Source organism: Hyperolius riggenbachi, chromosome 1 (genome assembly GCF_040937935.1).
Source record: "Hyperolius riggenbachi isolate aHypRig1 chromosome 1, aHypRig1.pri, whole genome shotgun sequence".
In the NCBI taxonomy this organism is placed as follows: Eukaryota; Metazoa; Chordata; class Amphibia; order Anura; family Hyperoliidae; genus Hyperolius; species Hyperolius riggenbachi.
Genome location: NC_090646.1, coordinates 514,078,482 through 514,106,256, shown reverse-complemented (window position 1 = coordinate 514,106,256; position 27,775 = coordinate 514,078,482). Strand labels below are relative to the sequence as shown.

At 45.5% G+C, this 27,775-nt stretch overlaps 1 protein-coding gene across 5 annotated transcripts in view; it reads right to left on the bottom strand.

Annotated features, from left to right (window-relative positions):
• Positions 1–10,189: 10,189 nt before the first annotated feature.
• The window catches only part of CCDC92 (coiled-coil domain containing 92), a 37,890-nt gene continuing 20,304 nt past the window's right edge, over positions 10,190–27,775 (bottom strand). For 3 of the 5 annotated variants that reach the window (XM_068244057.1, XM_068244074.1, XM_068244083.1), the window contains exons 2-4: positions 21,157–21,318; positions 16,837–16,878; positions 10,190–11,048 (exon numbers count right to left, since the gene is read on the bottom strand). In XM_068244057.1, coding sequence (XP_068100158.1) covers positions 10,285–11,048; positions 16,837–16,878; positions 21,157–21,286 — 936 coding nt within the window. In that variant the 5' untranslated portion in view covers positions 21,287–21,318 and the 3' untranslated portion in view covers positions 10,190–10,284. The remainder of the gene's footprint in view (positions 11,049–16,836; positions 16,879–21,156; positions 21,319–27,775) is intronic. The other 2 variants (XM_068244065.1, XM_068244092.1) reach the window with 1 other exon arrangement.

The window sequence follows — 27,775 nt, the reverse complement described above, 5'->3', positions numbered from 1 at the left end:
ATAGGGTTATTCGTATTTCATCCTGCTAATTACTGCAGCTGTGCCGGTGGGCGAGGGGGGGGGGGGGGGGGGTTAATCTTACCCATCAGGCATCTTCTTGCTCCGTCCCTCCCACACTGGGTTCCAATCCGGCGTCACGTGATTACATACACTTCCTCCTTCCGGGTTGAAGGAGGAAGTGTATAGTAACGTGACACCGGAATGGAACGCAGCGTGGGAGGGACGGAGCAAGAAGATGCCTGATGGGTAAGATTAACCCCCCCTCTCAGCCACCAGCACAGCTGCAGTAATTAGCAGGATGAAATTTGAATAACCTTATTCGAATTTCATTCGAATTTGAGAGCATCCCTGCTTGTCAGTTATGAATATGGGTTGATTCAGACACTACTGCAGCCAAATAGATCAGCAGGGCTGCCAGGCAACTGGTATTGTTTAAAAGAAAATAAATATGGCAGCCTCCACCTACCTCTTGTTACAGTTATCCTTTAACCTCTTGAGGACCACAGGCTTACACCCCCCTAGTGACCAGGCTTTTTTATTACAATTTAGGCCACTGCAGCTTTAGGGCCCATTCACACTTTAACTAAACGCAAAACGCTAGTGCTTTTGCTATGGTTTTGCTCAGGCGATTTTTTTTTGTTGAACATGAAAAAATAGCCATTTACACTTTTTTTTTGCAATTTTTTAGCGATCACATTTAGCGCTTCTATAGCACTGAAATGCAATCGCCGGAAAATCGCCTGAAAATGGTGCAGGCTACAAGTTTGCATTTGCCGATTTGCGTTAATCGCCGGCAGTGTTCTCCCCAGAATTTTTTTCCAGCCGGGTGGCATGAAAAAGTAGCCGGGTGGCATGAAAATGTAGCCGGGTGGGGTGCGAGTGGGGAATGCAGGGCCGCGCATCTCTGCTTACAGCATATGAGGAGGTTGAGGAGTCGAGCTGATGATAGCCAGGTGCTCACCAAAATTAGTCAGGTGAAGAACCCCACTAAAAGACATCATATTATTTAAGCTCACCTTCCCAGAATAACTTGGGATGAACCCCCCCTCTCTCCTTTAATAAGTAGTGATGCCTTGGTTAGCAAACATATGGCAGGGATTAGATTAGTGCTGCAGAAGATGTCAGCGCTATATAAATGCATAATAAGAATATAGTAGGACATGAGACTGACTATGGTAGGATTAGATTGTGAGCTCCTCTGAGGACCGTGACATGACTATGTACTCTGTAAAGTGCTGCAGATGTCAGTGCTATATAAATACATAATAATAATAATGTAGGACATTAGACTAGGACTATGGTTGGATTAGATTGTGAGCTCTTTGGGGCTAGTGGAAGGAGTTCACTGGTGCTAGTGCGGGAAAGGAGAAGGTCACTGCGGCTAGTGGAGGGAGAAGGTCACTGGGGCTAGTGGGGGGAGGCAGAAGGTCACTGGGGCGAGTAGAGGGAGATAAGTCACTGGGGCTAGTGGGGGGTAGAAAGTCACTTGGCTAGTGGGGGGGGGGGGAGAGGGAGGAAGTCAATGGGGCTAGTGGGGGGCAGGTAAAATTTCACTGGGGCAAGTGGGGGATGCAGAAAGTCTCTGGGGCTAGTGTGGGGAAAGACAAGGTCACTGGGGCTAGTGGGGCAGGTGGAAGGTCACTGGGGCTAGTTGGGCAGGTGGAAGGTCACTGGGGATAGTGGGGGTTAGGTGTAAGGTGACTGGGGCTAGTGGGGGTAGGGAGGAGGGCACTGGGGCTAGTGGGGGAAAGGAGGTCACTGGGGCTAGTGGGGGTTAGGTGGAAGGTCACTGGGGCTAGTGGGGGTTAGGTGGAAGGTGACTGGGGCTAGTGGGGGTAGGGAGGAGGGCACTGGGGCTAGTGGGGGAAAGGAGGTCACTGGGGCTAGTGGGGGTTAGGTGGAAGGTCACTGGGGCTAGTGGGGGTTAGGTGGAAGGTCACTGGGGCTAGTGGGGGTAGAGACGGTCACTGAGGCTAGCGGGGGTAGGGAGGAGGACACTGGGGCTAGGAAGGAGGTCACTGGGGCTAGTGGGGGTAGAGAGGTCACTGGGGCTAGTGGGTTTTAGGTGGAAGGTGACTGGAGCTAGTGGGGGTAGGGAGGAGGTCACTGGGACTAGTGGGGGTAGAGAGAATGTTACTGGGGCTAGGGGGGAGGTTACTGGGGCTAGTGGGGGTATAGAGAAGGTTACTGTGGCTAGGGAGGAGGTCACTGTGGCTAGGGAGGAGGTCACTGGGGCTAGGGAGGAGGTCACTGGGGCTAGTGGGGGTAGAGAGGTCACTGGGGGTGGGGAGGAGGTCACTGGGGCTAGTGGGTATATAGAGAAGGTTACTGGGGCTAGGGAGGAGGTCACTGTGGCTAGGGAGGAGGTCACTGGGGCTAGGGGGGGTAGAGAGGTCACTGGGGCTAGGGAGGAGGTCACTGGGGCTAGTGGGGGTAGGGAGGAGGTCACTGGGGCTAGTGGGGGTATAGAGAAGGTCACTGTGGCTAGGGAGGAGGTCACTGTGGCTAGGGAGGAGGTCACTGGGGCTAGGGGGGTAGAGAGGTCACTGGGGCTAGGGAGGAGGTCACTGGGGCTAGTGGGGGTAGGGAGGAGGTCACTGGGGCTAGTGGGGGTATAGAGAAGGTCACTGTGGCTAGGGAGGAGGTCACTGTGGCTAGGGAGGAGGTCACTGGGGCTAGGGGGGTAGAGAGGTCACTGGGGCTAGGGAGGAGGTCACTGGGGCTAGTGGGGGTAGGGAGGAGGTCACTGGGGCTAGTGGGGGTATAGAGAAGGTTACTGGGGCTAGGGAGGAGGTCACTGTGGCTAGGGAGGAGGTCACAGGGGCTAGTGGGGGTAGGGAGGAGGTCACTCGAATTAGACAGAGACTTACTGCAGCTGTCCATTCCGCCTCTATTCCTCTGGGGGCGGGGCTTCTTCTGGACAGGAGACAACTTCCTCCAGGCAGGGCTTCAACCTGGCTGCCACACACATGGTCCCTGGTGAGCTTCCCCAGGGCTGGAGCAACCCTTCCTCTGTGCGGGAGTCCCATGGGGGCGGAGTTTCGGCCGCCGGGGGGCGGAGCTTATGCCGAGAAACCCCGCTCTTCACAGCTGCGGGAGACAGGATGGGACTGGCTGCCTGCCCTAGCCCCACCGATCCTGTTCAGAGGAAAAGCCTGTGGGCGGGGCATGGCTTCAAAGAGGCCCCCGGGAAGTCCACCGGCGGCTCACTCAGTCAGTACGACCCTGGTGATCGTGTGCTGTGCAGTCAGTCCTAACCTATCTGGAGCTGCCTGGAAGGGATGGGACTGGCTGCAGTGCTGACATTCATGCAGCCAGAACAGAGACGCTGCCAGAAGAGAGACGCTGTGTGGATTCGCTCAGGGAAGAGGGGAGAAAGTCTGTCTGCAGCTTCAGGCTTTCTCCCCAGCCTCGAGTCACCACAGCACTAGTCTCCCTGTGAGTTCCACTCACATGTGTATCGGGGCGGCAGCCTCCCCTAGCTGAGCTGCCTGGTTAATAGATCGGCAGAGGAGCGCTCCTCCTAGGCGGGCGGGGTTTCAAAGCAGCCGGGCGGCCCGCCCACCTAATTAGTCCTGGGGAGAACACTGGCCGGTGATTAATGTAAATTGCCCAAGTGGGAACGGGCCCATAGGGTATTATTGCACTACCGTTTTGCTGAAATCGCTCTAGTGTGAATGGGCCCTTAAGGCCGCGCTGCAGGGCTGTACAACTTAGCACATAAGTGATCCCCCCTTTTCTGCCCACCAACAGAGTTTTTTGTTGTTGGGCTGTAATCGCTCCCAGGATGTTTATTTATTTGGGTTTGTTTGTTTTTTTAATAAAGTTTGCCTTTTTTTTTTTTTTTTTTACTTTTCTTTACCACCCTCCCTCCCTCCTCCCATCAGCCAATCCCAGCGATTGGCTCTCATAGACATCAGCCTATGAGAGCCAATCGCTCTCTGTGCCTCCCAGGGGGACAGCCGTGTCACACGGCTGTCCCCAGTACAGCACTGCCGTAGATCGCAGTGCTGTACACTGTAAATAGAGGGCGGTCTAACAGTCTCCTAGCAGCGATTCGCCATAGCAAAACTTGGTCAATGAAGCAGAGATGCACGTGCGATCTGCTGCGAAACCCCGCCCCAGGACTTGACACCCATTGGCGTTAGGTGGTCCTGGGGCTGCCGCCGAGTTCATGCCCAACAAATTTCCTGGCTATCCTGCTGATTATCTGCCCCTAATACACAGAGGCTGGGTTCACAGTGATCAATGGAGACTGTACATGGATTTTAATACAAAACCTGCATGCAGCGAGTTCGAATAACGTGATCAGTTACAACGCAGCACTGTTAACAGGCCCATAGTATTGTATATGTAGTGAGTTGACCTGCAGAATAGACCCTGAACAAGCATGTAAACAAATAAAAAAAACTTTCTTTTCCTGCTTATAGATGCTGCTGTATAGGGAAAAAGTTTTGAGTGCTTTGAGTGTTTTTTGCATAATAAAGAAGGGAAATGACAGCTTAATTTCAGCTCCACCTCAGTAGAGATTATCAAAGAATCACACATTTTTTTCTAAACTTAACGTTATCTCTATTACAATTTGTATGCATTTACAAATTTGGCCAATCCAAATGGGCAGCATTTACATCTAACTGGCCTTATCTACAAAGTGCACAGACTTTGTATTGGCAGAAGAATGAGATCATTGATCCCTCTCTATTCCCAATGAAGCATTGCTGCCTAGCATTGCAGCTTAGTCACATGGGTTTGCAAGGGGGAGAGTCATTTCTCTGTCAGCTCAAGCCACACCTCCAAGTCATAGCCTATCAGGAAGCCGGGCTTCAGAGGGACTGTGATAGAGTAAGGAGGCAGCTTGAGATTGCTGAGAATCAGAGCTGGGACAAGGTCCTCCAGCACCCAAGGCTGAGACACCAAAGTGCGCCCCTCCATCCCTCCCACGCCAGCTGTCACACACTGATTGCTATTAGATTAAGAGGGCCACAGGGCCCACAACCTCCCCAACACCTTAATATCTAGTTATCTGGCTTGCAGTCCCTGCTATGTGTCCCCTTTTCTTATTTATTTCTGCTTCAAACACAATTAGGAATGACAGCTGAATGAATTGTGCGCCCCCTCCTACTCTGCGCCCTGAGGCTGGAGCCTCTCCAGCCTATGCCTCGGCCCGGCCCTGCTGAGAATACATGTACTGGGGCAAAATCTATACACCTTTGAAATAAATACAATAAATACACATATAAAATGTGTGCCTGAACTTGGGTTTTAACTTGTTAAGCACTTTTTTGATGCAGGCTTTATTCAAAGGCGAGTCCAATAAAATGGAGATCTACTTTCCTGCTTGCCAAACATTTACAATTTCAGTACTAATGTGAAATGAAAAGCTTTGGGTGCCCATAAATAGCCTGATGTGACACTCATGGTTTGTAGTGCTACACTAGAGGGCTTCTATAGAGCCCTTTCTGTTGTCAAATTATAGTTATCGCACACAGATATTTCCTGTCTCAACTCCCGACAAGTCTACTAGTAGATGCAACTATTATAGGGTAGTGCAAAAGTCTATGATAGTCAGTTCTAACTAAAGCTGACGTGTAATGCTGGGGATACACGGCACGCTTTCCCCCTTATCAATCGATCCCCGCGGGCGGACAATAGCGGGGAGTCGAGCGGAAGATAAGGAAGCGCCCGCGGGGCCGAGCGGGAATCGATCCGGGCGGCCGTGGCGGAAGTCAATCCGGCGGCTAATCGAGAAAATTGTATGGTGTATTCCCAGCATAAAGGTGGCCACCAGATCAACCATCAGCTAGATCCCTCTCTGATCGCATCTGATAAGAGAGGGATCTATAGCTGTCCACACACAGCAAACAGATCTATTGAACACCTGTGGAGTTGGACCTACTACCTGTCTGCCAGCGCACCACCTCCCATGTCCGCTGTCTTCTGTCCATGCCATGGTACTCCTCCCTGGGTCTTTTATCGTGGACACCTGTGTCGTGAAAAGTGGCCAAACACTGGCGTTTGTACCGCTGTGCCTCTAGTGTCTGTCACATGACACAGGCGACCTGGGATAGAAGACAGGGAAGAGTGCCATGGCATGGAGAGAAAACAGCAGTACACTGGACAGGAGCAAGTTGGCTCTTCTACCAACACTCTGAATTGTTCATCCCCATATTGTACACCACTACAGCCACACTCCCCCATCCCACCTCCAATCAAGTGATATCTTTCGTCCAGTGCGATCAACCAATATAATGGATTTTGGCCAAAATAGTTTGCATCAATTTCTAGCAGAAGTGATTGAGTCTGCTGGAGATAAACGGTAAAAATCGATGTGCATGGCCACCTTAAGACCTGGAGAGTGTTAAATCTATACCTTCACTCACCCCTAACGAAGGCCATCATATGCGGCTGGCTGGAGTTCTATTTTACATGTAACGGAGTTGAACCAGATTTGTGAAACTTGATGTTTGTTTTGCAGTTTCTATGTCAAGACACTCTCACTGTCCAGCTGTTAGGATCAATTTGGAAAAATCATCTTAGCCTGTAGGGAAAAATGTTTTCCCACTAAATTGCCACTAGAAAATGGTTTGCAACCCCAACCATATCAACCAGAGCAAGACTTCCACATACACATACATCTGTACTACAATCGTTTTGGGGTCAGGACACACTCCTCTTCCTCAGCACTGAAGAAGAGGGGTGTGTCTTGACCCCGGAGCGATCATCTATTTGTATATTGCATCAGGCATTGTTGCCCAGGCACCTCTTTAGTTGTATTTTCTGCCTCTCTTCTACTTCTCCACTAAATTATATGTATGAATAGTTTCTGGCAGTACTGGCACTGCTGCTCTTCAAGTCGCTGTACCTTCACCAATGCAGAATGATACAAAAGAATGAAAGAAAACTGCAGCAAGGCTAAATATGTCATTTCAAAAACAGAGTTCACTTTATTATTTGTGAAAAAGTGCAACAATAATCTTATATCCAGTTATGTTTACTAGTGTTACAGTAGTTGTAAGGCGGTTATCATTGAGTACGATAATACTAAGGTAAATAATCTAAGGGTAGCAATATATTTTTCTCCAGTCTCGATGTAACTGGATTGACTTACAGCAATGCTATATGATTTGGGGGTAAATTTACACAGTACATTTAAATAATTTGTACAGCACATCCAAAGACATGGACACCATCTTGAAAACTGTACTTGAAGGACACCTGAAGCGAGAGCGATATGGCGGCTACCATATTTATTTCCTTTTGAAGAAAACCTGAGGTGGTTCTTGGGGGGTGCAGATGGGACAGAGAGGCACGTTCTCTGCCTCCTGACATGCCTCTGTGTCGTTGTCCCCCCACAATATTTGTCACTATCTCGGAGGTAAATACAGGGGAAAGGTATTCTCCTTGGCCACGCCCCCTGCCGCTCCCCCCACCTCCCTGCGTGATGTGAATGAGAGAATTTAATGTAATCTGTGTTCAAATGTTTAAACACAGATTAGCCGTGAAAATAAAAAACATAACTTTTAATGAAGATCAATGATAACGTAGTAGCGCTGCTAACACATACTAGTTGCAATATTAGCTGAGGAAATTACCATTCATTAGTATCATCTTCCACTGTTTTGTCACCCAACTAGTATGTGTTAAAAGCGCTACTACATTTTTATCTTTGATCTTTCATTAAAAGTTATGTTTTATTTTTCCTAATCTGTGTGTAAATGTAGTTAGTCTTGTCAGAAACATCTGATCTGCAGGCTTGTTCAGCAGGGCTGGCTCTGCCATAGAGGCAAAGGAGGAAATTGCCCTAGGGCAGGGGTCTCAAACTCAATTTACCTGGGGGCCGCAGGAGGCAAAGTCAGGGTGAGGCTGGGCCGCATAAGGAATTTCACAATCGCCGCCTCTGCCCGCCCCTCTCACGCTTCCTTCACAAAGAGGGGCGGGGAGAGGCGGCGATCTGTGCGGCGATTGACGTCAGGAGGGGCAGAGCTGAAGCTGAAAGCTCTGCCTTTTCCAGGAAATGCCGGACAGATTGCCCCCCCCCCCCCCCCCGGGTGATTTGGGGGCTCTGCAGCCCTCGTTTAGCGGCGGATTCTTTGGGAGCACTGAAGCGAACTATAAGGAAGCTTTTGCCGGCGAGGGCCACAAAATATTGTATCGAGGGCCGCAAATGGCCCGCGGGCCACGAGTTTGAGACCCCTGCCCTTGGGCCACGACCTCTGCCGGGGCACCTGCACCACAGGACTCCACCAAGGTATCTCCACCCACTGCTCCCCATGGTCCCCTTAACGTGTAGCAGCATTAACCATTCACAGGCTGTCCTAGCAGGCGGCGGCTGCACCCTCCGTGCACACTTAGCCACGCTGTCTACCTCTTTATCCGGCGCGTGTAAACAACATGCGCCGGATAGAGAAGAGTCAGACAGCCAGGCTAGGAGAGCAGAAATGGTGCAGCTGCTGCGACAGGTGCATGATCAATGCTGCTACACTTGAGGGGGCCCCCTCAGGAGCAATGGGGTAATGAACTGGAGGTTAGGGGGGCCCTTCTCCCTTAAGTTTGCCCTGGGGACTTTAAAACTGGCCCTGGTGTTTGGAGTCTATGGCTAAAAGTATTAGAGGCAGAGGATCAGCAAGGGCAGCCAAGCAACTAGCATTGTTTAAAAGGAAATACATATGGCAGACTTCATATACCTCTCGCTTCAGGTTCCCTAGGTTCACACTAGCATCAAATGTCAATGTTTCCCCATCATTCCCATTCCCATGTAAATAATAGAAAAAACACTGGTGAAAATGCAGATCCAGGGTTCAATGGCATTATTCACACTAGTGTTGGATGTTTTCCTCTGATCGCCATTGTGTTTAGCAGACACTGCTTGCAGCTAAGGAAACATTTTCATTCAAAATAGATGTTACACTTCCGCTCCACCAAACCTCTGGAAACAATGCACAGCAACAATGAGGAGAGTTTCACAAATGCTAGTGTGAATTTAGCCTTAAAGGGACATTATAGTGAGAGGGATGTGAAAAGCTGCCTTTTTTTTCCTTTTAAACCATCCCATTCTTCTGGCTAACTTGTTGCTGTGCCTCTAAGGCAGGGGTCACACTTGGCAAAGACCATGTGCGTTTTTCACAATGTGAAAAGGCACACAAAAATGCACATAATGCTTGTCTATGCACAATCGCAGTGAGGTGAAAACCATGTGCGTTTTTCAGCAGCAGTTCAAAAATATTGTCACTGCTTTTTTTTTTTTGCTCATGTGAGATTTCCTATTTCCCACAGTCACCTGCTCCCAGCTGGCTGTCGGCCAATGGTGCAGATTCGTCCGTAGAATAATGCATTAGTTTTCCCACAGACTGCCTAATACTTTTAGCCAATGACCTAAAACGAGTATGAAGATCAATCAGGTGCTTGGCCATATTAGCCACATGCTACTGGTTTCATCTCAGAGATTCAAACATAACTGCACCCAAAGAAACCAGCAGAATTGCCAGGCAATCAACATGGTCTAAAAGTAAATAAATATGGCAGGCACCATATACCTCTCACTACAGTGTCCCGTTAACCTTCATTTAACAGTGTATGGTTTTCAAGAATGTGTTGGTCTTTCCAAAGTCAGTTTTAGGCTCTGTTTATCTATGCTAAAGATACATCCAATCCCCTTTGAAATGTCCACATTTTTTAAAGGAGTCTGAAGAGTTCATTATTTAGAATACATTTTTGCATAGATGAGACATAATTGGCAATCAGCTTATTGTTTATGTAAAGGAAACCTCTTCACACGCTGAAAAGGTAGACACTGCATTGGAATCGGTGAGAATACAGCGTTAGAGCAGATCAGACAGATCCAGATTATCTGTATTGTTTTCCAGTAGAGTATAGGCTTTTATACATTTTACAGAATAGACTAATTCAGCATTAAGTATTAACCACCCTATGTACAGCTTATTGGAGTTCTGTTGCCATGACCTGTTATAGCACTGAGCTAGTGGTGACTGCAGTTGTGTCGTTTTGTCAGCATACCAATAAGTGAGAAGGTCTGGAGCAAGCTTTACATTGATATCTCATCCAAGTAGTGGTTCACTGTGTCATTAGGAGTCCCAGGGCAGCAGCATTGTATGACCAGTAAATCTGCGTACATTTGGCATGCGGGGGTAGGGGTCAAAATAATAGTACAATGTAAAAAAAAAAAATCAAATCTACTTGTCTGTGTTTATTTTATCTGTTCACACAGTGCATAAAAAGCCAAGTATCAGATACAGTTTTAGTGTAGCAGCTTCATAGATCTTGGATTTATATAGTTCTGTCCGTCCCTGAGTGCTTCCTAACAACTTTGCTTGAATTAACCTGATCCACTGCTAAGGTTTCAACTTCTGGCTGCTGGCTCTGAACAGAGGTGGCATGAGGAATTCGATGGGCAACCCCAACATGGGCCTTCTGCTTCTTCTCTTTAGCTGGACTGCTGGAGTCAGAACGGATAGGAGGTATGACAAGTGGCCGCTCTTTCACAATCTGTGTGTCCACCGACTGCCTTGCCAATAAAAAGGGAGTTGGGTCTGGCATGGCATCCACAGTTTCACGCAACATTATCTTTCGCCCATCTGCACCTAACCTGTAGACTTCTGCAAAATCAGCATTGAGTGGTGTGGACAGACTCTTCTTCATCCTTCTTCTGGGGGTCTCAGGTTGTTTCTCTTTAGGGGGAGATGGCTTATAACTAGACATAACTGGACTCCCAGGAGGGTGAACATCAGAGGATCCACTGGTACTGAGCAGCTTCTTTTTGGTAGCATGCAGCTGTGATGTGAGATAAGCAATGGTACTGGCCCTCTGCTCCAGTTCACTGGACAGCATGTTCAATTTATGGCTTTTAACTTTCAATTCTTCTAAGTATTTTTTCTCCCTTTCTTTAATGGTATTTTCAAGCACCATGATCATTGCATTTTTCTGCTCTAACTCCTTCAACAACTCATTGTTCTCGGTTTCTTTGTCCTTTAGCTGGGCTTCTAGCTCTTCACATTTTCTCCTAAGTTCATCACTCCTTGAAATACTATCACCTGGAAAAAAGAAAGTAAAATGTGCATATAAGACTCATTTAAAAGTCCAGGATGGCTTACAAGCATCCACAAATTATTCTTGTTTAGTAAAAGAAAAAGCCCTGGCAGTAAAAAACAAGTCTAAAATATGTAACTCAACCATGACTAGGGCCAACATTTTATCTACACCAAAGAGCAAGAACCTCCAGGTTGGAAGACAGAGTAGATCTCAGCAGATGAAGCCGTTCTCTCCACCATCACTCCACTCCCTTCTTTCATTTTCTTTACAGCACAGGACGTTTGGTCTTGCTCACAGGAAATGCAGTACTGCTGAAACTATGCAGTGTCTTAGGTACATTTTCCTTAAAAATAATTTTTATTTATATAAACCCCACCAGCCCATTCTCCCTTGCCCTGCCTTATAGTATGTAAAAGACTGAAACAGGTCTGCTTCACAGTAATCTCAACCACCACTGATTTAAAGTGGAAAATTCAGCCTCAGTTCAGTACTGGACAGGGTACAGAAGACCAAACACACTTTACCCAAGGGCTTGTGTTCCAAGAGCAGCTCTAGTACTGAGAAGCCATGTAATGTGCTGCTATCGCAGGTGAGATTGTAGATCTACTTGTACTGAGAAGCCCTGTAATGTGCTGCTATACTGGTGAGATTGTAGGTCTGGTTGTACTGAGAAGCCCTGTAACGTGCTGCTATCACAGGTGAGATTGTAGGTCTGGTTGTACTGAGAAGCCTTATAAAATGAGATCTACTTACCCAGGGCTTCCTCCAGCCCCTGGCAGACGATATGTCCCTCGCCGCAGCTCCAGTTTCCTAGGATCCCCTCCGTTCCAGATGCCGACCTCTCCAGGCATCTACTGCGCGAGCGCTGCTGGTGATCACGCTCTCGTGGTCTAAAAACTTTAGACTCTAAAGCATTCTGCGCAGGCAGAGAAGTACTGTGCAGAATACTCCAGACCACTTGCGCGCAAAACCCGAATGGCACTCGCGCAGGTCGGCATCTGGAACGGAGGGAATCCCGGGACACCGGAGCTGCGGCGAGGGACATATCAGCTGCCAGGGGCTGGAGGAAGCCCTGGGTAAGTAGATCTCATTTTATTTGCCAGCTCGGATGTATTCTTTAAGCTAAATATTCAGCTGTTTTCACGGCTTCATGTCAGAGATCATCAACAAGATTTAATATTTTATGCAAAATAGCTTGGAATTGGCTAAAATAAAAAATCAATTATTGTATCACTTATCAAATTCCAAGCTCCATAAATGAACATAAAATTTGTATCAAATAAAAAAAATGTGCTTCTCAAAACATTTCTACTTTAGGTAAACTTTAAAGCTTAACTTTATGTTTTTAATGAATCCCCTGGCCTTCATCTCACCTACAGATGTGCTTTCCCCAGCCCAGAAATGCTCATCTACATGGGAGTTCACAATTTCGGGGGTCACAGGACTGGACAGGACAGCACTGGAACTGCACTGTTCCAACGCTTTCCTTTCCCCATCTAACGACCATAGGGAAGAATAGAGGTTGGGCGACCAGCTGACTGGGCTGCCAAGCCCCACACTGCACCACTACTGCAACAGCCTTATCTCCAATGCTTGTCAGAATGTGAGGGGGAAAATATTGGTTGTAACAGGAGTAGTACACAACTGATATTTGCATAGCTTTGTGCTGCATCTGTTGGCAGTTTCAAAAGAATTACCTAAACTACAGTATAGTAAAGCAACCACAAGATGTCACTGTAAAATGTAAAGTGCTGCAATGATCGCTATGGTATTGTTATTTCCTGTATTCACTCTGTGTTCCTCTCTGTTCTAAGTAAGCTGCATTTCCTGATGGTGGTGTATGATATATCTATGCATGTTTTTCTTTAGTAAGGAGTTCGAACATGTTATACTGGGTGCCTATGTGTGCTTATAGACCACTCTGCTCCATCAGCATCAAGCAGTACAAATCTATCAGTGGTGCTTCAGATATTAGGCAAGGTCTCTGACAAAATCTTGCCTATATCTACAGATGCAAGGTAGGAAACCGGATAATGAACCATATCAGAAAGCCATCAATTGCTCACCTGATTTACCACAAACTCTGCAAAGAATGCCTAGTTTTAGTTATTACTGGATTATAATGCTGGGAATACAAGATGCGTTTCTTCCGTTCGATTCTCCGCTCGATCGATTTTGCTGCTCGATTCACCACTCGATTCTCTTATCTTCCGCTCGTCTTTCGAGCGGTAAAACTATCGGACATGGTGGAAATTATCGAACCATCTATCTGCTGGAAAAACGCATGGTGTATTCCCAGCATCATAGTTTTAAAAACCATAACAGACTGAGTGAAGAACCTAGAAAAGGCTCAAGTAACATGTACTCGCTTCAGAAAACATCTGTCATATACTGAAACACGCCAATAAATGCCGGACAAATGTCAATAATAAACGGCTGACTGATACTGTACAGAACAATACAGTGATCACTTATTCTATGCACTGTAGGAAATAAAAGATTCATGAATCTGCAATAGTGTATGCCTTGGTGAGCTCAGATTTCAGGCAGCAAACAGTAATATGTTCTGAAAACAGTATGACATGAAAGGCTCGTGTGTGTGTTCAAGGACACTAATGGCCATTAAATCAATAAAGGGTCATTTGTTGTTCTGAGGTCCAGCTCTAAGCATGATGTTTGATCCAGAATGTCAGCTAAGAGCTGATCAATACACAGACTGCACAAAAGACTACATGCATTTTTAATATATGTCCTCTAAAATTCTCCTCTGTAATACATGGGGGAGACGGTTATGATACAGCAGCACATGCAGCGCAGTGCAAATGATCAGCCGGTGGCCAGCCTACAGCACACGGCTGTGCCATTTAAATACACCTTACTTAAATATTTACAGACTTAAATGATAACTGTTACTAACAACAATTACTATGGACATGTTCATAATTCTAGATTGACCTAAGCTGAAGCTGGGATTACTCCGTTCAACTCTCAAGCTTCAATACTACAGCAATTTCCTAACAGTCTGCCTTGAAATGAGAGTCATGAAGGGATGGACATGACGCTGTAAGAGAAGCCATTACAAAGCCAGCAGTGTTCGCAGAGGTGTGGTGCCAAGTTGGCACTATCTCTGCCCTTTCTTTATCCTCACCATCTCACAGACTGCTTTCTCCATTAGGTTTTTGCTTGCACAATATATATCCCGGTGAGAGGAAAAAAATAAATAATTTGTTGTGTTCTTTCCAGTAAGTAAATAAATAATGATGGCCAAAACCAGAAAAACAGAACATGGTTGAAATATTGCTTGAAACAAGGCTACAGCAAATATTCATTAGAAATGGGATTTGACCTTAATTGGAACAGTATGAAAAAGCCCAACTTCAGTCAAAATGTTTTTTGGTGTGGTTTGTGACACTCCAGGCAAGAATGAAAAATGTCTATGTATTGTAGTCCCCTTAGGCTAGGTTCACAGTGGGATGTTGCGGTGCGTTCTCTGTATAACAAGAATGCAACGCAACAAAAAAGGAGTATTGCATGTTACACAACCTTTAGATAGCATACCGTGAAGCATAAAATGAAAAGTATGCTTCACTGCCTCCGTTAATGCACGTTATGCAGTATCGCTCTGCATTGGGATACTGTTGCGCACTGGATCTCAACGCACCGCATGCACTGTGAACGTTCCATAGACTTACTATTGCAGTGCAACCTTCTGAGTTACGGTGACCCCATAAAGTCCCACCACAACACCCCACTGTGAGCCTAGCCTTGGACTTCTAGCAGAGATGCCCATCTCATTAATGTAAAGTGGTGTTATTTTTGATACAGTTGCCTGACCTGTCAATCATTCTGGCAGCTAAAATGAAATAATGGCCACAGAATACAGCCTTTCCACCCACTCCACATATCATACAGAGCTGTGAGCAAGACGTCATCTCTGAGGCCTCATTCACACCTAAAAACGCTTTTTCTCCCCTCCCGGCGCTCCACTGTGCACTGCGATTCTGGTAAAAGCGCTTTTCTAAGTGCTTTTCCAGAGCGGTTTTCCAGAGCGGTTTTGTAATTCACTCCCTGGCGCAAGTCAGGAAGTGAACTCTTTGACCTGGAAAATAATACATACAATGCATTTATTCTTAAAAACGCTCATACAATCGCTGCACAACGATTTTGCGTAGCATTTGCGTTTTTCCTATACCTTGCATTGAGGCGAAATCACCTCAAAAACCGTATAGGCAATACTTTGCTGAATGCACAGTGCATGAACCGCGCTGATATAAACCTTCTCAGAGATTCATTGCACAATTATTTTGTGTGCGATTTTAAAAATCGCCTGTGCTTGAGAAAAGACTGAAAAACGCCCCTAGTGTGAATGAGCCCTTAAAGTGAACCTCCAGACTAAAAATCGACTCAGCAGCACTGAAAAGGCCTGGTGTTTCTTTAACAGTTTCACAGCATCAGAACTTTGTTTCTATTATACAAGCCTCATTTTTAGCTGCACAGAAGAAAACTGCCCGGGCAGTTTTCCCCTTATGCTGTGCAAAGCATGATGGGATTTCTGATGATGTTGTTCTCGTTCTGCTGTTTTGGTGCAATTTTTTACATTTTGAATTTGACATTTGAAGCCTAGCACATGCAGCTGGGAGGGTTTATCAGGACACAGGACAGTTGGAACTGTGTCTCATGCTCCCTGTCTCCTCCTTTCAAAAGATGGCTGCCCCCATGACAAAGATGGCAGCCCCCATGAATCACAAACATTTGCCTGTTCTTTTAAAACAGGATGGGTAAAAGATTATATCACCTATCTATTCTAATTAACATAACTAATGTAACTTAATAACAGTATGTTTGTTTAGGCTGAAGTTCCCCTTTAAGTAGGTACAGGAAATGAGGGACAACACTTCTATCATTGCCGTCTCTATCCTTTGTATTGCCACTGCTTGTATAAACTGGTAAGCAAGTGAAACCGGGCCTGATGCATGAACTATCAGTAGTATTGCCGTGCGAGCCAGTGAATGGCCATATTACTGGTACTAATGCCAGCAGAGTACCACACATTGCGCAAATAGAATGATCGAGGGTGCTTGGGTAACAAGTCTTAAAGAGAAACTCCGACCAAGAATTGAACTTTATCCCAATCAGTAGCTGATACCCCCTTTTACATGAGAAATCTATTTCTTTTCACAAACAGACCATCAGGGGGCGCTGTATGACTGATAGTGGTGAAACCCCTCCCACAAGAAGCTCTGAGGACCGTGGTACTCCTGGCAGTTTCCTGTCTGTGAACCTTGCTGCATTGTGGGAAATAGCTGTTTACAGCTGTTTCCAACTGCCAAAAAAATCATGCAGCAGCTACATCACCTGCCAACAGTAAAAATGTCACCGTGTAATAAATGTCAGAATGTAAATCTGGGATTTAAAAGATTTTACAATGGGCAAACACTGACTAAATCATTTATACATAATTATTGTAAAAATGAAGCACCTTTTTTATTAATTATTTTCACTGGAGTTCCTCTTTAAGTTAGTATCATAATGCATGTTTCCATAGCAATGCTCATGTTACCCATGAACTGCAGGGTGTGTGTTAACTGCTAGCCTTAGTACCGGTAATATTAATGTGCGCTGCCTGCGCACAGCAATATAATCAATAGTTCATGCTTCAGGCTTCTCCTCCCCAAGGGTACAGACAAGAATAACTAAAAAGTGGCTCTAACTTTTTTCAGTGCTATTGCAAACTGAAATAAAAATTTGAGACTTCATGCATTTCTAATTCTGACATTGGAAACATCTTACCTGTCTGGTCAGAGCTTTTCACTGTTAGCTCATAAGAAAGATCTGAAAAAAATAAAAACCACAATAAACACATTCATTATTCACTGGCGTAGTATGCTCATATGAAATCAATCTCAGAAACCTGTGATAATTAGCAGGGCTGTGGAGTCGGAGTGGGAGTCAAGAAATCTGTGCCCACTTGGGTACATGGAATCGGATTTGGTGGTTTCATAAACTGAGGAGTCGGATGATTTTTGCACCAAATCCACAGTCCTGGTAAGTATTAGACTAAGGAGTCTGAGCTATTTTGGGTACCTGGAGTCGGTGGTTTCATAAACATTGGAGTTGGATGATTTCTGTACCAACTCCACAGCCCTGATTAATTAGTAGTTTGCAAGGTGAGTCCAATTATAGGAAAAACTAGGGAAGGAAAAAGGATCTCTCTACTGCCAAAAAGCACAAAATAGTTGAAAGCCTTGGACAAAGTATGAAAACCTTATGCTGAGAATACACCATACGTTTTTACTCCCAATAGATGGGTTCGACAGACAATTTCCGACACGTCCGATATTCCTTCCGATCAATTTTTGGCATCGATTTCTCATAGAAGTGAATGGAAAAAGATAAGAAAAACGAGCAGTAGATAAGAGATTCAAGCTGAAAAAACGATCGGGTGGAAAATCAAGCGCAAAAACCGATCGTGTGTACCCAGCATTAGATGTTTCACAAACTTAAAGGGCGATTATCCGACTGTTAAAAGATTTGTGGCCCCCTCTGAGCACATACGGGTTTGTGCAAATAAAGGCAAAATGGGTAAGGTTTCTGCTAGAAAATACATTAAAGGGATACTGTAGGGGGGGGAAATGAGTTGAACTTGCCCGGGGCTTCTAATGGTCCCCCGCAGACATCCTGTGCCCACGCAGCCACTCACCGATGCTCCGGCCCCGCCTCCGGTTCACTTATGGAATTTCAGACTTTAAAGTCTGAAAACCACTGCGCCTGCATTGCCGTGTCCTCGATCCCACTGATGTCACCAGGAGCGTACTGCGCATGCTCAGTATGGTCTGTGCCTGCCCAGTACGCTCCTGGTGACCTCAGCAGGATCGAGGACACGGCAACAGAGGCGCAGTGGTTTCCAGACTTTAAAGTCTGAAATTCCAGAAGTGAACCGGAGGCGGGGCCGAAGCATCGGTGAGTGGCTGTGTGGGCACAGGATGTCTGCGGGGGACCATTAGAAGCCCCAGGTAAGTTCAACTCATTTTCCCCCTACCCCCTACAGTATCCCTTTAACCACTTTGTCGTTTGATACAGTATATCTACGTCAGCTGTGGCACTCTCCAAGCCACAGCCACGTAGATATACTGACCTGCTTGCAGCCCTGTTGTGCAGGAACAGGTGCGCTTCAGAGTGCACCTCCAGGCACTAACAGCTGCAATACTAATTGGTGAAAGGGAAAATGTTCCCTTGTAGCCAATTAGTAACCCCCCCGCGGATGAACGATCACCGCTGTAGCAAACAGCGGTGATCCTTCATCTCTACCCTCTGTGGCCGATCCCCACTCTGCACGCAGCCCTGTGATGCGGAATAGCCGGGACCTGGTAACCGGCATCACAGGGCTGCGTGCAGGGCGGGGATCGGAGGCTCGGGCTGCAGGCTGATCGCTGGAACAGGAAAAGGTGAGTCAGGCTGCTTTCTGATCCCTTTTTTTTTTTTTTTTTTTTAACAGATCTGGCCACCGAGGGGGCTGCCTGGGTGGGGGGTGGGACATCTGGCTGGCCCTTATAGGGGTGCGTGGACCCCTGGTGGGGGGTAAAATGTGCAGCTGGGGGGGATAAAGTGAGAGGGGATACATTTTAAGTTTAAGTGTTTAATTTTATACAGGGGGCAGATCTGGTCAGAATGGTGGGGGGGGGCTAATCATGGGTGCACCCGCTAATCCCGAGGGCGCATCTGGCTATAATGGGGGACCACTATTCCTGGGGACACATTTAGTTATGAGGGGCAGTAATCCTGGGGATACATCTGTCTATCTATACTGGGAGGTGCCAAACACAGAGAGGACACATCGGGCTATACTGGGGGTGACTGATATTGGGGACACATCTGGCTATAGGGGGAGTCAGATACTCGGGAGGACATAATACTGGTCACGGTTTTATCTTCTGTGGCACGTTTTATTTTTATACTGCAATTGATAAAAACTGAGCAAAAATGCATTTTTTTTTCATTTTCCCCTCTTTTCCCCATTAAAATGCATAGAAAATTTTTTTGGTCTAGGGACAAAATACCCGCCAATGAAAGTCTAGTTTGTCCTGAAAAAAAACGATACCTAGATCTCCAGTGAAAATAATGTATAATTTTTACAATAATTATGTATAAATGCCCAGAGAGCGGCTGCCCATTGTAAAATCTTTCCTATCCCAGATGTACATTCTGACATTTATCACATGGTGACATTTTTACTGCTGGCACTGGAAGGAGATTCTGCTTGCTTTTCTGGCAGTTGGAAACAGCTGTTATTTCCCACAATGCAACAAGGCTCCCACAGCGTGCTGTCAGTACCTCAGTGCTGTGAGGCGCAGACATCACACTGTGGGAGGGGTTTCACCACAAAATTAGCCATACAGAGCCCCTTGGTTACAGAGCTCTCTTTAAAGAGAAACTGTAACCAAGGATTGACTGTCATTCCAATCAGTAGCTGATATCCACTCTCCCATGAGAAATCTTTTCATTTTCTCAAATAGAGCATCAGGGGGGTCTGCAGGGCTCATATTGTGTCTAAACCCCTCCCACAGTGTGATGTCAGCTGCCATCACACTGTGGGAGCCTTGTTGCATTGTGGGAAATAACAACTGTTTCCAACTGCCAAAAATGTATCATCTCTTTCCACAGACATCACCTGCCAGCAGTAAAAATGTCACCATGTGATAAATGTCAGAATATAAATGGGAAAACTTTTACTAAATTATTTCTAAATAATTGTTGTGAAAATTAAGCACTTTTTTTCATTACATTATTTTCACTGCAGTTCCTCTTTAAGGGGAGGTTCATTATTTAAAGTGGTCTGAAACTCAGAATTTCTTCTTTGCTCTAAAAGATTATTTACAGCCTTAAAGAGAATCTGTATTGTTAAAATCGCTCAAAAGTAAACATACCAATGCGTTAGGAGACATCTCCTATTACCCTCTGTCACAATTTCGCCGCTCCCCGCCGCATTAAAAGTGGTTAAAAACTGTTTTAAAAAGTTTGTTTGTAAACAAACAAAATGCCCACCAAAACAGGAAGTAGGTTGATGTACAGTATGTCCACACATAGAAAATACATCCATACACAAGCAGGCTGTATACAGCATTCCTTTTGAATCTCAAGAGATCATTTGTGTGTTTCTTTCCCCCATGTACTAAAGTTTCAGGCTGCTCTTTTCTTCCTGCAAACAGCTTTGCCCTTGTTTGTAATTCCTCAGTATGTGAAAGCCCAGCCAGCTCAGAGGAAGATTTATCCAGCTTGTAAAAGATAAGAGAGAAGAGAGAAGCTGCTCTAATCTAAATAAAACACAGGCAGTGTGCAGAGAGGGGCCTGGAAGGGTGAGTTCATAGCAGAACCACAACACTGAAGCATGTGGCAACCTTCCAGACACAGGCTGACAAGTCTGACAAGAGAGAGATAAGTTGATTTATTACAGAGATGGTGATAGTAGAACGTGCTGCAGTAAGCCAGAACACATTAGAATAGCTTTTGGAACTTGTAGGATGATAAAAAAAATAGGATGCAATTTTTGTTACAGAGTCTCTTTAAACCTACTACCAGAAGAAAAACTGTAGCAGAACAGCATTCATACAGTTAGACACAGCACTTTGTTCAGCAGTGGAAAGCTCCTTCCAGCTTGTGAGCTGCATCCGAAGAGGTGATAACATTATCTTTTATTTACATTCCTCTCTTGCTACAATTAGTTACAGTCAGCCACAGAACTGAAACAGAACTGTACTGAGTTGACAAGCAGAGACGGATGAGAAATGTGCACTAGATAGCTGCTGTATTTATATATTAAAATCTATGAATAAAACGTAATGGCAGCTTTTAGAGCAGCTAAATTGTACTTTGGGAACTTGTCATTTGTAAACAGGCAATATTACTTGTGCAGAAAAGCAAATATGATAACTGAATGGGTAATAAAAAGTAGGAGCACATTTTTATTGCATATTATGTCAAGGTTTTATTTCACTTTAAATAGTTTCAAATTAAGGTGCTGAGATCCCTTGGCTTTCAGTGTGTGGCCAGGATATGTCATACTGAGAAAGCAGTGACACATTTGGATACATAACTCCCTCCTGCATCCTTTACCTGTGCAGTGCTGCTGCAGCCGGCGAATTTCGGCATGCAGGCCTTTCAGTGTGTTGGCATGTTCTTGCTGCAGGAAGAGCAGGTTCTTCTGAGCGCTTTGCAGCTGGTTCTCCAGGTTAGTGGTGGCCATTCTGCTTCCCACTCACACAAGATCTCCACCTGCTAAAAAACAACAACAGACTCTTTACATCTAAGACAGTATTTAGAGCCAAAGCCTACAAAGGGATCAGAAAACTCAAGAGTGGGTATCAAGATATATAAATTGCATAACAAACAGCAATGATTTACTGCTTCTTACATTTTAGAATTTCAGTGGCAGGACTCAAAGTTGGAAAGATAACAGCAATGTAAAAAGAATACGTTTAAAGAGGCATTCATTCAAAACACAGTTTAAGTACCTCTGGACTGAGAGGGGTGGTTTTCATGCTTGCTAGCATTTTGTTTGCAGTGCTGTGACATATGTCACAGCACCATCCTCATGTCCCAGCGCCCCCAGGGGTCTCCGCAGTACTCAGTCAAAATCAACTGGTACCGAACATAGAATATGTGCAGGAGGAAGTGGCATTTTCTTACTCCGTTGCCTCTTTCACGCCCCCGATCAAGCCTCCCGGCTGCTGTTTTTTCCGGAATCGATTAAAAAAAATAGTCCTAGATCATAACTCACTTACTCCGCGTTCCACTTGCTGCCTTTTCAATCCTGTCAGCGCCTCCGTTTCCTTAGTGTCACTCTTAACCCCGGCATCTTGTACAGCAATGGCGCTGACCCGGAAGTACTTCCGTGTCAGTACTTCAAGCTCAACACCATTGCTGTGAAGATGCCGGAACGTACAAGTGACACTGCCACGGAACGATGGAACTGACAGGATGGAAAAGGCAGCGAGTGTAACGCGGAGTAGGTAAGTTATGATCTGGGGCTTTTTTTTTAGCTCAATTATGGCATCAGGCGTACTTCAATGTTTACGGCAGCCAGCAACCAGCGGCAGCAGCCCATGAGTTCAATTGGTTGACAGCTGAGGGGGAAAAAAAACATTCCTATGCCTTTAGGTCACCGTGGAGATGGCTGAAAATCTTCAGCCCAACAGGAGACAACTGAAGAAGTGGCGGCCTGGGTATAAAAGGTAATCTGTGACCCTCAATGCTCTGGAGCACAGTCTGGAGCTATAGAGGAGGTCAAGTGGGAAAAGGGTCTTCCCAGTATTCCTCTCCACTGATCTGATACTTGGCCTTCAGATTCATGGACACCTGTAATGGCTGCTGCCCGTAGTGATTGGCTGTGATCACTAGTGCGATCATTTGGGGACCCAATGCTCTATAGATGCCTCGCTATGACGTTGCCTAGCAATGTATTTGTACAGTTTTGGGGTCTGCAAACTGCGTGCCATATCGATCGCATCCAGTAGCTATTAACGTACAAACTGCCAAACTGCCAATGGTAAACTACATGCTTAAATAGTGATGATAAATATGACATATGTGGTATTGTTTTATTTGGGACCAGACAAATAATATATTTTGCGGTGTTTTAGAATTGTAGCACTTGTCATGTGAAAATTAGTAAGGATAAAAAAATGAAAAAAAAGTGTATTAACAAAAGAAAGCTTAGATTGCCCTAAAAAAAAAAAAAAAAAAAAAAAAAGTACAGATTTATATCATCTGTAACAAAGAAATGTTTTTATTTAAAGGTTTATTATGCTGTTGCGCATCTTTTAGAGCAGAGAGGAAGTGCTGACCTAAACTCTTGCACAGCAGACAATGAAAACGCATATAGTTGCTAAGAAGTTCAGAGTGTGTGAGTGTGAGTGTGTGTGTGTGTGTGTGTGTGTGTGTGTGCTCATTTCCACTATCGCGAACTCTCATGCGTTTTTCACATGCAAATTCGCATAGCAATACAAGTGAATGGGACTGTTTCCACTTGTCAGGATTCCTTTGCGTTTTTCTGTGCAGAAAAAAATTCGCATGGCAGAACCATCAGAATTCGAATACCGCATACCGCTATGCGAATCGCATACAATGTATTTAATAGGAAATTCGCATAAGGTTTGGGCATGCGAATTCGCATAGAAACAATGGAAAAGCACACCAGCACTGCCATGGTTAAATTCGCATACATAGTCATCCATGCGAATTCGCATGAAAATTCGCATGGACCCGCATGCGAATTTCGCATCCGCATGCGAATTTTTACCGCGGCGATTCGCACCACACAAGTGGAAATGCAGCCTCAGAGATATCAGCCCGTTTAATTAGCAGATGTCAGCGAGTAATCAGCAAGTGTAAGGGCCGGTTTTCATTACAAAGTGATGCGAATGCGGCTACCTAGCCGCATTGCATCACTTCCGCATCTCCCGATGCAGAACTCAATGGAGGAGATGGGATGCGGCTGCGGGCGGATGCGGCCGTGCGAGAATCTTCAGCATGCTGCAGATTTTCGGATCGCTCCGCACAACATGCACACAGTGGAAACTCTTCTATTGCCGTGCATGTGTTTCAGCATACCTGCGGTGCGATGCGGCTATGTAGCCGCATCGCACCGCACCTAGTGGAAACGGGCCCTAAACCAGGGCTGTCATCTGTGCCTCAATGTGCCTAGGTTCTGTGCTAATATGTAAACACTGAAGGTGGTTTTTTTTGTGTTCTTAAGGTGCGTTAACATGCACTACTGTAATGACCGACGGGTCCATCAGACCCTCCCGCTGGGCGGGCGTTCTGCCGACAGTAGTGCGCACTTTTAGGAGTTACAAGATCTGTTTGGGTAGCAGTGTAAAGCTACGTACACACATATGATACGACAACGATCATTTGTTGTGAACGACGAACGAACTTTTAATTGACGAAAGAACGACCTAAGTAGAGTTAGCTTTTAAAAGTGTGTAACGATCAGATCGTTAGAACGAACGTTACATCACGTAAAGCAACTATTAAAAAGTTCCATGGAGAAATAGCGAAATGCGCATGTCAAGCCTAGTATGAGCGACCGTTTTCCAACGATGTACTACTTTTGCAAACGATCGTCGTTGGGAAAAAATCCACCAAGCTAGAGCGTTCGTTTTTAACGATCTAGCTTGTCCGTCGTTAGACTTAATGGTCGTTGGCTGCTTTTTTTAAACGATTGTCATTTGAAATGATCGGAGAACGATCGTTTCAAACGACTATAGTCACATGTGTGTACGCACCTTTAGGTGGAAGGAATAAGCACAAGTTAAAGGGTAACATTAGGCAATTTTGTGGTTTGAGCACTACTTAGGTTTTAAATTGACAGCACTGAGAACTAATGCACTGTAAGAAACTAAGAATCATTCATGCTGTAGAAGACAAAAAAAAAAAGTATAGCCTACTGGTTCAATACTCTATAAAAGGTTTAATCTAAAAACAAATAAACTTCTCATTCTTCAGTTCCAGCTATTAGGTGTTAAGTTGAGCACATACAGTGGGTTGCAAAAGTATTCGGCCCCCTTGAAGTTTTCCACATTTTGTCACATTACTGTCACAAACACGCATCAATTTTATTGGAATTCCACGTGAAAGACCAATACAAAGTGGTGTACATGTTAGAAGTGGATTGAAAATCATACATTATTCCAAACATGTTTTACAAATCAATAACTGCAAAGTGGGGTGTGTGTAATTATTCAGCCCCGAGTCAATACTTTGTAGAAGCACCTTTTGCTGCAATTACAGCTGCCAGTCTTTTAGGGTATGTCTACCAGTTTTGCACATCTAGAGACTGAAATCCTTGCCCATTCTTCTTTGCAAAACAGCTCCAGCTCAGTCAGATTAGACGGACAGCGTTTGTGAACAGCAGTTTTCAGATCTTGCCACAGATTTGCGATTGGATTTAGATCTGGACTTTGACTGGGCCATTCTAACACATAGATATGTTTTGTTTTAGACCATTCCATTGTTGCCCTGGCTTTATGTTTAGGGTTGTTGTCCTGCTGGAAGGTGAACCTCCGCCCCAGTCTCAAGTCTTTTTCAGTCTCCAAGAGGTTTTCTTCCAAGTTTGCCCTGTATTTGGCTCCATCCATCTTCCCATCAACTCTCTGACCAGCTTCCCTGTCCCTGCTGAAGAGATGCACCCCCCGAGCATGATGTTGCCACCACCATATTTGACAGTGGGGATGGTGTGTTCAGAGTGATGTGCAGTGTTAGTTTTCCACCACACATAGCGTTTTGCATTTTGGCCAAAAAAAGTTCAATTTTGGTCTCATCTGACCAGAGCACCTTCTTCCACATGTTTGCTGTCCCCCCCACATGGCTTGCAAACGGGACTTCTTATGCTTTTCTGTCAACAATGCATTTCTTCTTGCCACTCTTCCATAAAGGCCAACTTTGTACAGTGCATGACTAATAGTTGTCCTATGGACAGAGTCTCCCACCTGAGCTGTAGATCTCTTCAGCTCGTCCAGAGTCACCATGGGCCTCTTCACTGCATTTCTGATCAGTGCTCTCCTTGTTCGTCGGCCTGTGAGTTTAGGTGGATGGTCTTGTCTTGGTAGGTTTACAGTTGTGCCATACTCCTTCCATTTCTGAATGATCGTTTGAACAGTGCTCCGTGGGATGTTCAAGGCTTTGGAAATCTTTTTGTAGCCTAAGCCTGCTTTAAATTTCTCAATAACTTGATCCCTGACCTGTCTTGTGTGTTCTTTGGACTTCATGGTGTTGTTGCTCCCAATATTCTCTTAGACAACCTCTGAGGCCCTCACAGAGCAGCTGTATTTGTACTGACATTAGATTACACACAGGTGCACTCTATTTAGTCATTAGCACTCATCAGGCAATGTCTATAGGCAACTGACTGAACTCAGATCAGAGAGGGCCGAATAATTTTGCACACACCACTTTGCAGTTATTTATTTGTAAAAAATGTTTGGAATCATGTATGATTTTCGTTCCACTTCTCATGTGTACACCACTTTGTGTTGGTCTTTCATGTGGAATTCCAATAAAATTGATTCATGTTTGTGGCAGTAATGTGACATAATGTGGAAAACTTCAAGGGGGCCAAATACTTTTGCAACCCACTGTAGATCTCTGTAGCACTTAGTACTATGGCTTTTAAATTACAGTCAATCATTTAGACAATTTTGACATTTTTGACTGCATTGCTATGAAACAAAACCAAGGCAATTCCATTAATGTGTGTCCCTGTTGGGTGAGTTATTATGAGATGACAGACTAATGAGTTGCAATGAAAATAGGGTTTCAGATGATTAAATCGTCAAACCCCATTTCCATGAAAGTTTGGTTGCCATGCAAAATGTAAATGCAAGCAGACTGTCATTATCTGCAAATCTTGTAACTGCTATATTTAGTTTGCAACTGCTATATTTAGTTTAAAACTAAGACTTTTGACTTCCGGTTCCGGCGCCTGTGATGGTGGACGCAGACTAGCGGAGCTCCGACAAGCCAGGCCGCCCGCGGTCATACTATCATATCAGATCGCTCGGATCTCTTACATTCGAGCTGCACACAGCCCCCGCAGCACGGGAACAATCATATGGACCGCTACGTTACTCGCCAGACCCGCCAGACCAACTCCCGGGAGACACGCAGGAACAGCAGTCACAAGGCAAGATGGCCGCCAGCGTGAGGAAGAGAGGAAATCGATCTGAGGCTGCCCACTCGCAGCAAGACTGGGAAGAAGACTCTGATGCCCCATCCGAGGAGGGTAAGCGCCCTACACCTCCCATTAACTATAAAACTATGGCCAAAGAAATGATGAAGCTGCTAGCCCCAGACCTGCAAGCCACCGTGGAGACCGCTGTCTCCAGGTCCCTAGCAAGCGTGACTAAAGAGCTCAGGGCCCAAAGTGCTAGAATAGGAGAAGTTGAGCAACGAATTAGACAGTGCGAACAGGACTGTGACTTTAATATATCCAAGATGGACTCTCTTATAAAAGACAACGCAGTCTTCCATGCCCATAGAAGATCTGGAGAACAGGTCGAGGCGCAACAATCTAAGGATTGTAGGCCTCCCCGAAACATGCTGCCCTAGCGACATCCCTGAGTTCTGTGAAAAAACCCTGCCGCAGCTGCTAAACTTATCGGGAGACTTCAGAGTGGAGCGTGCTCATAGGGTAGGGCCCCCGAAAAAGAATCCAGCTAAAGCAACCCCCCGGATGGTCATGACCAGATACCTTGACTACAATGCTAAGATCAGGATACTCCGGGCCTTTAAGGCCTTGACCGAACCTCTCCTATACCAAGAAGCTACCATCAAGCTCTTCAACGATTACTCATTTGAAGTAACGGAAAAACGCCAGGCATTCAACAAAGCCTGCTCCTTCCTCGCGCTGAAGAAAATTAAATTCTCTTTACTTTATCCCGCCACCCTCAAGATCTTTGAGGATGAAGATACTTTTAAAATCTTCAAGCACCCCCGGGAAGCGGATAGATATCTTACCACCAGATTTTCATCCTCCTCTAGACAATCCACTTCTCCAAACCATTCTTCCAATGATCTACCGGAATGAGGGTCTCTCTGCCTCTTTAATAACTCTGACGTTACTATAGTCTGACATTCTTCCGCGGACAGTCCGTATAGGCTTCGGATGCTAGGAAGCTCGCTGGTGTCATTCACAGGGAAGAAGAGAAGTCAATCCCTAACGGTTTAGTGGCAA